The following is a 14,302-nucleotide window of genomic DNA, read 5'->3' on the forward strand; positions in this document are numbered from 1 at the left end:
TATTGTTCCTTTCTCAGAAATGTGATTTAATTTGAAACCATCTCTTCCCCTTTCTCTCACTGCTGTCGGCCATCCCTATCGCGGTGCTTTCTCCCTCGCCAATCTTTCACCCATGCGGCGCCTTGCCTAAGGGAGTTCACATGGTCCCAATCTAGAATTTCTGCACATCTCTCCCTCTATCAAATCCTACATCCCTCCTTCGTTCTCTCTCCCTCTCTTCACTCCCTTTCTCATTTCCCTTTTTTACTGCTCTCTAATTGCCAGGCAGCTTCGGGGCCAGCCCAGCATCTGAGGCATCGACTTTTAATTTTATTAGACCACAGGAAAAAACATGTTTGTCTTTGAAATGTTCAAGCTTTTCTTGATTGTGATTATATAGCAGAGTGTGCCTGGATGTGTGTGTGTGTGTGTGTGTGTGTGTGTGTTTGTGTGTGTGTATCTTTATCCATGCATATACTTGCGTGCATTTCCACGGGAAGTTATTTTTTTCTCCTGTAATGAATCCAGATGGGGAGAATCTGTTTCTATACCCCCTGCTCCTCCTCTCCTCCTCTCCCTCTGGTTCTGATAGCGGGGTGAGGCTGTGCTTTTTATTGGCTCTGTGGTTTATGGTGGTAATAATTTACTGTGTCTGGGCCGCTTGGAGGCAGCTTCAAGATCCTCTCCTCCTCCTTTTCCTTCTCCTTGCTTCTTTCTCTCTCTCTCTCTCTCTCTCTCTCTCTCTCTCTCTCTCTCTCTCTCTCTCTCTCTGCATGTCTATTGCCAGCACTTAATTTGTTGTCACTCTCTGTTTCTGTCTATGGTATAACTGTAAAACTGATACACATAACATCCTTAAAAACTGGCCTTCAGCGTCATTCACCTGTGATGCGAGGGACACAGCTGTTGATTTATGTATTCTGTACAACACTGGTGGATTATTTGAAGTAGTTTATTGGCACTGTAGAATTCAACGAAAAGAGAAGCTGTCCAATGGCTTAAAAGCATTGCTAAATATCTGATGTTGGCAGACTGAATCACAGAGTAGCCTATCCATCTGTTCTTGTCTTTAGTTTCCTTGTCATCTGTCTCTTTCTGCATTTCCGTCTATAATCACATCATTTTGTTTGGACATTCTCTTGGACTGCTGAGCTATTTTTCTTTACCATCCTTGAAGAAATACGTTATTGAGATTTGAACTGTTGAAGCAATGATTCTCTATTGCCTAGCCCACATGTCGACATGTATCTTAGGTCACTGACAACAGATCTTTTTGAAATCTCCAGCACAATGGCGGACTTGGCCAAAGCGCTGCTGGTTCTAAACTTGCTAACAGGTCTGTTTGTTTACACACAAATGTAGCGTTACTCTTCCACTATATTTAGAAAAAGAAGCATTAGAATACTTCTGATTGGACAACATATTCTCCTTCTCCTGTACATGATTTGCCTGTTGGTTTGGCATGCTCTTGACAGCACTTTAATGCGTTTTTGCATTTTCATTTAGACACATACTTTTTAAACATGTACATGTACATGTGCCCTAAGCCTATATTTCAATGTGGTCACCGATAACCACATCATCATATATCTATAAGCAAGGTGAAGAAGGGATTGGTCCAGTCATGTATATGTACTGTATGTGCCTGCATTTTCTCCTGTCGAACTGCCAAGTTCAGCTGCAGTTCTGGCTGTTGATATTAGACCACTCTAAATGTGGATCACAGTTACAGTGTTGTTTGCATAGTTATGACAATGAGTGGAGGGCAAAGGATATGGAAGGAGGTGAGCTACCTGACAGCACTTTGACAGCGCAGCCAGGACACAGCTCCTTCCCGGGGAAACACTTAATCCAACTTTTAACAGCTTTGGCATCTGTATGTGTGTGCGTGTTTATGTGAGAGAAAGCGTACAGACGGGTGGGGTTAGTGCACTGACATGCTTAATCCTCGCAAACTCTCAGGGCTGATGGAGAGTGTGCAGCTGCAGGCTGAAATATTTTGTTTAGAGAGGGAGAAGACAGTGTCGGTGTGTGGTATAGGGAAGGTGGGTATGGTGGTAAGGTGTGTGTTTCTGCTCTTCTGTGTGTGTGCTTGATCTATGATGTGTAAAGACAAATATTAATCTAATTTAATGATCGCTCAAACATAAAAGATGGCTTTCAATATTCAGAGCACACACAGCACTAGTGTTGATAATTCCTCATCCTCTTCAGATCTAATTTATACACCGATCACAGAAAGAATCCCCATGACTAACCATAGATTATAATGGTTACCAATAACAGATTCCAGAGTGCTGCTAAAGCTTTTTGTCTTTTCCATATGGATTGTCTTCTAATGTATAGCTTTAATCCCTATTGCCCTTTAGCCTCATAACAACATATGATTTGAATCCTGACTTATTTCCAAGCTGAACTGGTGTGCACATACTGTACGTGAACGCACATACACACGCATACAGACACACACACAAACACACACACAAAATCTATATTTACCTCTCATCCCTGCCCTGTCACTTTAAAGAGGTCATGTCTGGACCTTGTCACTTTTAATACAGCCAAGGTGTGACAACACAGTGCAAACACATCTATCTATCCTTACAGTGTGCGTGTATGTTTGCCCTTGAGTCCTTCTCCTCGAACTCTCTAAAGCTATTCCTAATAATCACAGAAAAATACATATTTCTTTTCTGCATTATGCCTTGTCTTTGTTCTTATGGTTTTAGTGTGGGCTTAAACTAGAATATGTTTGCATGCTTTAGTGTTCAAAAAACACATTACTTTTCTCATACTGTCTGTCTGAATATACCTGTATTCACTCTCCCGTCTGAAACGCTACGTTTTAGCGCCTGTCTCTTTGAACACTTCTCCCTAAAAAAGCCTAGTCTGCTCTCGATTGGTCAGCATTTCTGGGTCTTCTGTATCTGCTTTCTTGACATCTCTGCACCAGCACTGCAGCCGGGAATATCTGTACTACAACAGCACCTTCAGCCTATATATAGTATAGCTGTGACATCAAAACTGTACATAAGTCCTGACGGCTTGTTCAAAGGCACAGTTTCTGAATATGGGCAGTGTGCATTTCTCTGTAGATTGATACGTTCACAATATTTATAAGCACCCAAACCTCCTTTATAATCAAACAACCAATGTATATCTCAAGATTTATATTGGGCCTTTAAGAAAATGTGACAAGTTCTAAGTGACTGGGGTGTCCTGCCTCACTGATTCTACCTGAATACAGCCATAGCACCTCTAGTAACACGTAAATCGAAGTCTTATATCCCTGAAATAAAGCAGGTATGTCTTCAAACCTAAACAAAGGGTTTCAAGCACACTGCTCCGCAACTTACCTACTCTGACCACTCTGTTTAAATTCACAGCTCTTGCCATCTGCCTATCATCAACGATGTGATGGAGTGTCTGACCTCAATATATGACAACTTATGAGAGGAACCCCCATCTGTTCACTCTGCTCAAATCCACGTTCCAAGTGCTACAAATCACCTCCCAAGATTTGGAACAAAAAACCCTCCAGAGATTTGAGGAAACACATACAGAAGAAGAGAATAGCAGGGTGTGGGTTGGGTTTGGAAGCGACAGGTAAAAAAAAAAATCCTGTGTCCAAATGATGAGAGAGATAATATTTGAGAGGAAAAGAAAAAAATGCTGAACTGCAGACACAAAAACATTACAAAACACAAAGGCAAACTGTGTAAGTGAACAGTGAAAGGAGCGGGAAAAGGAAAAGAATCTATGTGCACTACTGTCAGTCATTTGCACATTCCTTGCTGGAGTCAGGGATTTCTGAGGTTTGGCGCTTTCTACTGGAGCTAGATTTATTTTATTCTTCGAATTTCACAACACCACTTCCCTTTGCCTTCTTATTCATCTAAACACTTGATGTGTGGAGAGATATTTGTATAAAAGAGTGATAGGAGTTTTAGGTGCCCATCCTCACGTTAAGAGGGTCTGTTAAAAGGGTGAGATATTTTTTTAGTGAAGGAGGCAGACATTCGATCCCCGTTGTTAAACAAGAGAATCGCGGCCTGGGATAGCCTTGTAAATGTCCAGGGCTGATGGTTGGAGTGCATGTGTTTGGATCATATACATTTTAGGCAAGTTTATTATATGATAAGGATATTTAGAGGATGAGGGAGAAAGGGAGTGCAAGTGTTCCTGTCCATCTGTTAGGTCGCTACTATTCCTTTTAATTTTTTATTTTATTAAAAATGTATTTTCATCTAAAAATATTTTTACTTTAATGAGCCAGTTTATCTGTACAGATCTGTACACTTCCTACTCAGGTGTAGCTACTAAGTGAAATCAAGTGAAACCTGGCGTCACGGTTGTTTGAAGAACAAAGTTCGGCTTTGATAATCAGTAGCTTTAAATGATTGCTTTGTCTGTGATTATGTGAGTGCACGCTTTCTCCATCCATCCATCTGTTGTGATATCTCACCAGCTTGGTTGGTGGTGATGGTGACAGCGGCATACTGCCTCATCTTGGGTGCGAGCGACGACACACCATTCAGCGCTTCGATCTCAAAGGTGTAGTTAGTATGGGCTAGCAGGTCGCCCACTGTCACAGTGGTGTTTTGGAGGCCTGTGGCTCTTGGCAGAAAGTGAACATTGTTCCGGCAAGGCTCACAACGCAGGCTGCCCCCGTTACTGCCGTTAGAGGCCCCACCCCGGCAGCGCTTGCAGAGTACAGTGAAGGTGAGATCCCTACGCCCACCGGTGTCCTCTGGCCAGCTCCAGTCCAAGATGACCGAAGTCTCGTTGATGGAAGAGATCACATTTCGAGGAGCTGAAGGGGGTCCTGGTAGACAGTGAAGAGAAGGAGATGAGGTGGGGAAAGGAGGACGGGGTCATTAGGAGGAAAACAATATTTGGATTGGGGAAAACAAATGGTGGTTGAAAGGTAATTAGTAGGAAGGTGAAAAAAAAAAAGAGACCAAAGAGGTAGAGGGGGAAATCATATCAACTTCAAGCAGCAGACTGACATTAGATGTAATTAGATTTAGCAGCAGAGTTATCTTCCAAGTACAAGAATACACACAGCATCTAAGATGAACTTCAAGAACACAATCACGCTATTCTAAACTGTAAACTAATGGGATTATAAAAAAAAAATGTAATTGAGTTTGTGTATTAATACACACAAACCCCAATCAAAGGTTTGTTGTTCTTCTAGAAAGTGAGTGTTCCAGGAATAAATCCTCTAAAGGTCATCTAAAGTGTAACTACCAGAGATTTTCACCAAAGAAAGTAGTAAAAAAATGCTGTACAATGTATTCAAAACCTCTGTTAATGAAGTTTAATGATGGTAATATCAGGGTTAAGTTAATATAAGTCTGTGCATGTACTACATAATGTATCTGTTTTCCTCTCATTTTGGATCAGCATGAAAAAATAAAATGGCATGACACTTAAAAAAACTGTCAAACTCAGACTGACATACAAGTAAAAGGCAGTCGTATTAAAAACAGATCTCTCTGAATATTTCCAGATTTTTATATCAAAGCTATGACTATAATTACATGGTGAACCAAACAAAACTGCCAAATAACTCTGTTGAGAAGTGGCAGGAGGAGGAGGGACATGGCTTTGTGGATTGTGTCTTGAGATAAAAACTCTTTGTTTGGTTTGTTTGAGTTGACAAGAATTTACCTCACTCCTAAACTATGCATAGTTGACTATGTTTGAGAAAGAGAGAAATCAGAAGAAAAATACACCAAAATCAGACATTTACATCAGAACATCTGCAAGTCTCATGAAATCTACATTGAAGACTTCTTAAGATGTGCTTGATGTTGTAGCAAATCTAACATGACTCGAAGTTTAAGAGCAGATTTGCAGAACCTTGACTGAATACCCAAGTCACAAGCAGTTTATAACTGAAAGCATATCGGCTTTTACATTTAAGCTTTTTCAACAGTACCGTTCACACTTATGGTAAAAGAACATAATTAATGGTTGTGTATGATTTTATATAAAAGTCTCCTCAGAAATCACCAAATGCAAATCATTTGACGTCCCATTACAATCAACCAAACAAAAAAGGCACATTTAATTGAAAGGACATACAGGCAGCACATCCCACAGTAATTGTGAAATCTGTCCCAACCATTTAGATCAACATTCAAGGGACTCTCAGCCAATTCAAGTCGAGCAATGAACACCAAATAATTTGTCAGGATCTACTGTAAAAACCATTACTCTTTTCCCTAACACATTGAGACCCTCCTCAGAGAAAACAGATTATTAATGTCAACGGTATCCATTTTTAATAATAATGTATATATCTCTGTGTATTCTAGAGACTGAATCTGATGCTAATCTGACCCTGACAGTCCTCTGGCTCACCTATACAGTTAAATCCCCCGACTCCCCCAAACTCTTGGTCCTCTAATTCATACAAGATATTACCTGCACAAGCATGCAGATGTACACATGCAGGCAATCATGCACTAATTCTGAATGTCAAAATAATACATTGACATCATATTAACATGTGACATGAATTATGGTGTACTGAGGAACTGAGGATGTGTGCGTAATCTCCAATCCCCCACAAAGAAACTTGGGTATTGGCAGTTCTCTTTAGGTTCTTTCCAGCCTCCAATTTATCACTGGAGATCACTAGATCTTGAAAATAAAAGCAAATTCACAACGTCTTTCAGCGGCGGTGATGATCAGAAAGGCGGACAAGCACTTTTTTGTGCATTTCTGTGCTAATTTGGAGGAGGTGCTGTGGGATGTAGGGGAGTGCATTGATGCATTTTTAATTGGTGGAACTGAATTCTTGGGAGCAGGCATCTACACGGTTATGACAGTGGTTTCACAAACCTCCCATGTTGCATGTTGAGTACAGCAGGAAATGCCAGATAGTTAGAAATGTTTTTTTGTGTACTTTTTTTAGAGTTTATTATTCTAATGTTCGTGCCAACATTTTCAAATTCCCAGTCAATTCCAAACAACCTCTATCCCACCGCTAACAGCATCATCATAATCATTATCTTCTGAAAACGTATCTATTCATTTGCAGCCCTTGTGTCGTTCAATCTGTCCCAGTGAGGTGAAATTTGCCTAGTTGACAAGATGGCGTTGAGATAATGACAACAGGGACCTGCCGTGACTGTCTTTCTAATTAGGATTCTGTCTATGGCTGTGGGCGTTCATTTGTATTTTCTACTGTTCTCCACACGGTGCAAGATTTCATTTTTTGCTTCCTAGCCCATTTAGAAGCGGATGTATCCATAACCTGACATCAGGGAATGCAGTGATTTATAGTTTTATGGGGAATGAATTTTGGAAGGCTAGCAGGAGGCATCTGCATCTGCAAACCATTTGCATCAGAGGGAGACAAAAGAAAACCATGTAAGGAGGGGAAAAGGTGATAAAGAGTTCATTTAAATAAATCAGGGATGTTCAGGCTCTTTGTCTATTTTCATCAAATATATTTTGTGTTGTAAATAGGTATGTGTACATCTGGTCATGTATCTGGTAGAAAAACATGAGTGGCAGTGGAAAGGGAGGAACCTACATCAGGATGTAATTGACTCCTCATATGTTCTCTTCAAATAGCTCCAAATGTTGCTGTAAAGTGAACTGTGATTTAAAAGCACACTTACGGGTACAGGCCATGGAGGCTGGGTCTTCCTCAGCACGGAAGTAGTTTTTCTCACAGCCGCAGTGCAGTGACCCCTCATGGTGAGAAAAACTATGAGGCGGACACTTTGAGCACTCCATATTTCCGAGCGTAGATTTGTAGAAGCCCGCCCTGCACACTGGAGACAAAAGAACACAGACAGATGCATGAGTGCCATGCTGAACCAGAACGTCGATAGCTATCTAATAGCTGCATTCTTTGCCGGAGAACCTACAACAAAGGAATGAAATATGGGAGTTATTTAATGCACAAACACACACACACACACACACACACACACACACACACACACACACACACACACACACATAAACACTCTGATAAGAGGACTGAATGTAAATATGCTGTTAATGTAATAAGAACCCATTGACTGCTGGTAAAAAACAATAATTCTCTGAAATGTCTTTGTCTCTATTCCTCGCTCTTTTCATCTCTCAGAAGGCACAGCATGAATAATGCAAATTGTCCCCTCAGATAAAAGGACTGTTCTCTTTAAATATCTGTGGTGTTAAATCTGCACTCAGCAGCTCTTTTAACTCCTACTCACCACAAAGCTGTTGCAATCTGGGCAAGTGGGATGACACTCCACCTGTACAAAGTGTATTGCATGTGTAAGTGACTCTATGTATGTTTGTGTGTCTGTGTAGGAAGCAAGATCAAACAAAACTTTCCTTTGTATTTTTGTCTTTCTCTATCCATTTATTTCCATCAAACTCTTTTTTTTTCTTCTTCTCAATCACAGGGTGAAACTATTTTCATCTTATCTAGACTTGATGATGGGATATAAAGTATTGAAGCCTACAAAAGCCAATCTCAATGAGTGTTAAGTCCATTTTACCAAACATAGACTGCAGGGTTTACCATCAATTGTACTGTACGTTAATGCACTAGAAACATTCCTACTGCCAATAACATTAATGCTGGACTGTATACCAGTTTGAGGTTCCCATATAATATGATTTTTTCATATTCCTCCATACCAATACATAGCAAAATACACTGTTGCCCATAATGTTGGAATATGTTTGTGTTCAGACACATTCCCCCCTTTTAATTATATTTAAATGTGGTTTAACTTTCAACGTGATATGCTTGGAAGAGATCCATAATTTTGAGAAGATATACAATTTATCTATCTACTTATTATAGGAAAAAATCACATGGTAAAAATCACTTCATGAGAACAAAATGCAGCGGAGTACCTTGAAACTGACATAATCTTAAAAAACACCATAATAACATGGGTTGGTCATACCACCCAGCACTTAGTAGTATCTACAAATCAAATAACACGGTTCCCAGGATTATAGCAGCGTTCAGACAGTGTTTGGTAGGAATTTAGTATCTTTAAATGTGACTTTTTTTGTGTTAGAAAACCATCAAATGTTTTTGAAAAAAAGTGCTCGAAACAACATTTACATCCAGTCCGGTGAACTGCATGGTCATTTTATTAAAACAATATATTGTAAAAAGGCTTCCCGTAGAAAAACAGATACTGTATACTACCGTAGTAGTATATACTGTATATATATATATATATATATATATACGTATATATTCTCTCTCTCTCTCTCTCTCTCTCTCTCTCTCTCTCTCGCTCTCTCTCTCTTTCTCTCTTTGACACACACACACACACACACACACACATAGAAGATCAAAAAAAGGCTACACCAACAGCAGTGAGCAAGCACAATGTGTGGGCTCAGCAGAAAAGGTCTCAGTGGTGGACAACACACTTCTGCGAAAGCCAACACTGCTGATACTACTGCCATATCCATCACTGCCACTGGCACACCAAGGTCCCATGCTGCACTAAACACTCCTCTACCTCCTCTTTACAGTGCGTGTGTGAGAGAGAGTAATAGAATGTGAAGCGGGTATAAACAGCCCAATATAATCCTACTGATGGAATGACAACCACAACACTTGCTGACACACACAAAACAGACCACCCTGATTGGAGGGCATGCCAGGAAATTAGACCTGACAGCCAGTACCTCCAGCCAATCAGGAAACAGAAGCAGTAAGATAACTGCAGGGTCAGCAGAAATGTAAAAAGAACATAAAACAGAAGTGTGGATAAACAGACAAAAGTTAGAATGAATTAATCTCATAACAGTGGCAGACTGAGATCTGATCCCTCTATCCATAAACAACCTTTGACAGAGCACACATGCACCTAACAGTTCACCTCTGGATAACACCAGACAAAGATCCTTTCACAGTATTCACTGGACCACTGGGCTCCAGTCCAACTGGATCTGTTTCCATTTAGTTACCGACCATAACTCCTGGCATTAGTCTTACTGCAGATTAGAAACAAATCAGTTATATAGATATTTATATACATACTGTATACATCACAGGGACATATTTTTGTTTAAATTTCTTATTCAGACATCCCAAGTCATATTCATGATATCATGTCATGTTCTGCTAGATGAATAGATTAAGACAAATTAAATAAATAAAGACAGTTAATTTATCTCAAAATGTACAGTTAAAGGTTTTATAAGTTTGGACTTTTTCAGATGTGTCCATGGATCTTAATTTTGAAATGGATTGCAGTTTTTTTTTAGCAAACATTACCCATAGTGAACTGTTAACTTTGTACGTGAACTGTAGACAGCATCCTGTTGTGTGTGCCTGCGTGCTTGCACACACTGCCATAATGCTGTAAAATTAATTACAATGGCATTTACAATAACGCTAACTTGCTGTTTGGAAATCCATCAGCGAGCATCATGAAGCAACTGATGGCAGATTCATGGCATGCTTGGGAGCATGCAACACGTCATGTCCTTTGGAGTTTCCTAGAAAATCTGTCCCGAAACCTTTACATGGAAGATAGTCCACATGCTGTTATAGGCAACAGAGAACGTCTGTAAAAGTCTCAATTTTTAAGTTGCATAAACAACATCTGTACTCTGCCGTGTCATTTCAGCTGGCCTGGGAGTGGCTGTACGCTGTAGCAGCACTTTCTACCTATAGTATAGTTGTGACATCACAATTGTACTTAAGTCCTGCAGTAGGTTGGGATGGCAGGGTTACTGAATACAGGCTGTGCGCATTTTGCTGCATAGTAAACATGTGGACACTTTCAGAGCATCAATATAGCACCTTAACCTGCTTTATTATACTAAAATACATTAAAACCTATTATAGTGTTTGGACAACAATATATAGTACAGAACAAATGTGCTGGATTAAAATTTAGCTACACCAAAAATACTTCCTAGTAGGATCCATTTGTTAATATTAAGGAAAATATAGAATATCACAAGACTTAAGTTATCCTTTAAGCATGGCCCTCTGCAACTGCTGGAGGAACTTAACATCTTACTAGACTTGGATGAATGACCCTAGCAAGTCGACACTCCACAAACGTAAGAAAAACAGCTTAATTTTCACTTGAAGGTAAAGAACATATAGGGATTTCACAGTGAATAACACAGCCGTGAAACTTATTAGGCACAGAGAGGATCCCATAAACTTTCAATGTAAAAAGCAATCACCAAAGCTGCACTTTACAGTATGAGGTTTTCATATGACAGTATAGTGATATGTTGTATTTTCTCGACCGCAAACCCTAAAAATATTTTTTACAACATTTGGAAAAGGAAAATAAAAGCCTTGCGTCTTCCCTGTGTGTGTCTGCCAGGATAAAAAGCTCTGACAGAGGCTGATGGTAAAATCAGATTTGGCTCACAGGAGGTTAGCTACTTATCTAGAGGAGAACCAAATTTTGTTACACTGACATTCACCGTGTGTGTAGGGGCATGAGTAGATAGTATGATACTGTGTGTGGTAGCATGTGCATGTGTGTGCCCCAAGAGAGGAAAGGCAGCACCTCTTCAGATGACAGAGTATGTGTGATTAATTAACAGATGTGTGCATGTGTGTGTGTAAAAAAAAAAACATTTCACAAGAGCATCACTGCCTTGACAAAAAGAGAAAGTGAAAAAAAATGCTGAAGAGAAAAATGGGAAGGTTATCCCCCTGAATCATCTTTTATTCATTTGTAAATCAATAACAGCAGGAACATCATGTAAGGACTGTATCACTGTATCCCTGTAAGTAGTCCTTTGTGATACACATACACATCCCTCTCACACACACAAGCATTCATTCAAATCAAAATTATTTCAAATACTACACACACACACACACACACACACACGCACTTCACGCACTTCACGCACTTCACGCACGCACGCACACACACACACACACACACACACACACACACACACACACACACACACACACACACACACACACACACACACACACACACACACACACAGGGGTATAACACAATGTCTTGCTACGTTCTACATAATGACAGCTGAAATATAATCCCTTCATTCACTTTTAAACAGCAGTACACTTACACACACACAGACAGCCACATGATATGGTTGTTGTAAAAAAAAACTGGGGTTGCAATTTGCTCAATCAATAGTCTAGGTCATGGGACACCCTCATCAATAATTAACGTGACTGCTGGATGCGTCTAGTGGCCACATACATGCAGTCCCTCTCTTTTTACTACATGTTGGTTGAAATCCTGACCTTGATGAGATAGAATTTTGTTATCAACGTGTCTTTTAAATGGAACCGATTTAAAAATAAAATAAAATGAAACAACCCAGATTATTGTCTAAATTGGTTATTCTAAAATAAAGAAAAAGAACAATATTGTAGAAAAAAAGGTGATTTTTTTTGTTATAAAGCAGATCAGGATGCTATGTAAATACTGTGAAAGTATCAAAACACTCACAGAGACATGCACAAAGCCCATATTCAGAAACTGTGCCTTTAAATGTGCCGCCAATAGTTCTGTATGTGATGTCACAACTGTAATTTAAATAGCCAGAAAGTGCCACTGCATATGGAAAGCGGTTTTAACAATAAATCAAATCGCACTCCTATCTGTAACATTTTAGATAACCATATACCATTTCTCCTTATTGCATCCTTATAGTCAGAATGATAATTTAAGATATCCGCAATGACATTCTTCTTATCTACAATTCTCATTTAAGATTTTCACAACGTCATTCTTACTAGTACAAATTACGACACTATTGCCAATCAAGTGTATTGGCTTTCAATTCTAGATATCCACAATGACATTTTAGATATCTAGAATGGACATTCTAGATATATGAAATTTGCAGTTGGATAGTCAAAATGATGTTTGAGATATCTGGAATTAAAAATATGACTAGTAACAGTTGGATTATAGATATCTGAAATGGGAGAATTTCCGAGTAAGAATGGCATTACAGATATACAGAATGTTATTTCTAGATATCTCAAATGTAATTGTGCATATGTAGAATTAAAAATACAATACACGTGAATGGCAAAAGTGACGTCATTTGTACTAGTAAGAATGATGTTGTGCTAGTAAGAATGAATACAAGTATACCCAGACAGACAATATGAGCAAAAATAAAGTTGTTGTTTTTTTTTAACATTAAAGCATGTAAACATGTTCTTTTAGAAACCAAAAATACAAGTATGTACCTGAAATTGAGAATATTATGACCCCTTTAAAACTGAATATTTGTGTGATTGGTTGCTAAAGCTCAGTTATACAAAATGTTTTACATACAGGGTCACTGGATCAAGAAATGACAAACTTTAAAATAACAAATCAATTACTGTTATAATCTTAAAATTCAAGATTCAAGAACTTTGTTGTCATTATGCAAGCACAACAAAATATCACTTGTGTCCTCCTCAAATGATGCATTGTATTTCACACTTATTTACATAAAATAAGGCATGCCATTTACAAATAATATATTAAATAAGAATGAATACATTTCATTGGATAAGCCTTTAATGGTATAATATACTGTAATCATCAGAGAACCATGACCCAAGATTACATGCAACATGTTACTTATCATATCACTCGTGTTCTCTTGACCTTGACCTCATTGGTTACTTGTAAATTGATTGGTGTCACTCAGGGAAAGTGAGGAAGTTTCTTTTCCCTTGACCCGTATCTTTGTGTCAGCCTAACCCCAGGCTTCAGCTCTGGTCACCATGTCTCTCTTTCTCTCTCTCTCACACTTCAAGGTTCAATCTAGATGAAGCAAGAGCAAAAATCCAACCAAACAATTGATTTCCTGTTTCCACACCACCTCTGCCTATTTTCTTCTTGAATCCAACAAGACTCCCATGACTTCCACTCCCTCTCTCCTCCCCTTCCATCTCCCTCCATCTCCACCTCCTCCCCTTCTTCCTGCCCACCCTCCTCTAATTCTTTTCTGTGGCTTTCCCTTCTCTTTCTTCTGCTCCATCCTTCTTTTCTTAATTGGAATAGCTCTCTTTGAAACGGAAAAAGTTATTTACTTTGACAGCTTAGGCATTTGGCTGGCGGCCTTATCCTGAGCCACTTGTAATGTTACTGGAAACATGGCAACAGCAAACATCTTGCCCCCTGCCATGAAATCCCCCTTTTGGCCAACCAGTAACAAGTTTTATTTTTTTCAATAAAATAATAGCCTGATAATTGTGTCATCGTTTAAAAATAGCGTGTCATGGAATGACACAGGCACATTGTTGACTAATGAGAAAGCAATCTCATTACCATCCTTTATCCGATCTTCCAAATTTTAAAGACAC

The 14,302-nt window shown here is 39.2% G+C and overlaps 1 protein-coding gene across 5 annotated transcripts in view; it reads right to left on the minus strand.

The window, feature by feature from the left end:
- The window catches only part of epha3 (eph receptor A3), a 102,405-nt gene that overhangs the window by 40,518 nt on the left and 47,585 nt on the right, over positions 1 to 14,302 (minus strand). For all 5 annotated transcript variants that reach the window (XM_083921830.1, XM_083921829.1, XM_083921833.1 and 2 more), the window contains exons 4-5: positions 7,620 to 7,775; positions 4,445 to 4,804 (exon numbers count right to left, since the gene is read on the minus strand). In XM_083921830.1, coding sequence (XP_083777956.1) covers positions 4,445 to 4,804; positions 7,620 to 7,775 — 516 coding nt within the window. The remainder of the gene's footprint in view (positions 1 to 4,444; positions 4,805 to 7,619; positions 7,776 to 14,302) is intronic.

The sequence above is a fragment of the Echiichthys vipera genome (genome assembly GCF_963691815.1).
Source record: "Echiichthys vipera genome assembly, chromosome: 10".
In the NCBI taxonomy this organism is placed as follows: Eukaryota; Metazoa; Chordata; class Actinopteri; order Perciformes; family Trachinidae; genus Echiichthys; species Echiichthys vipera.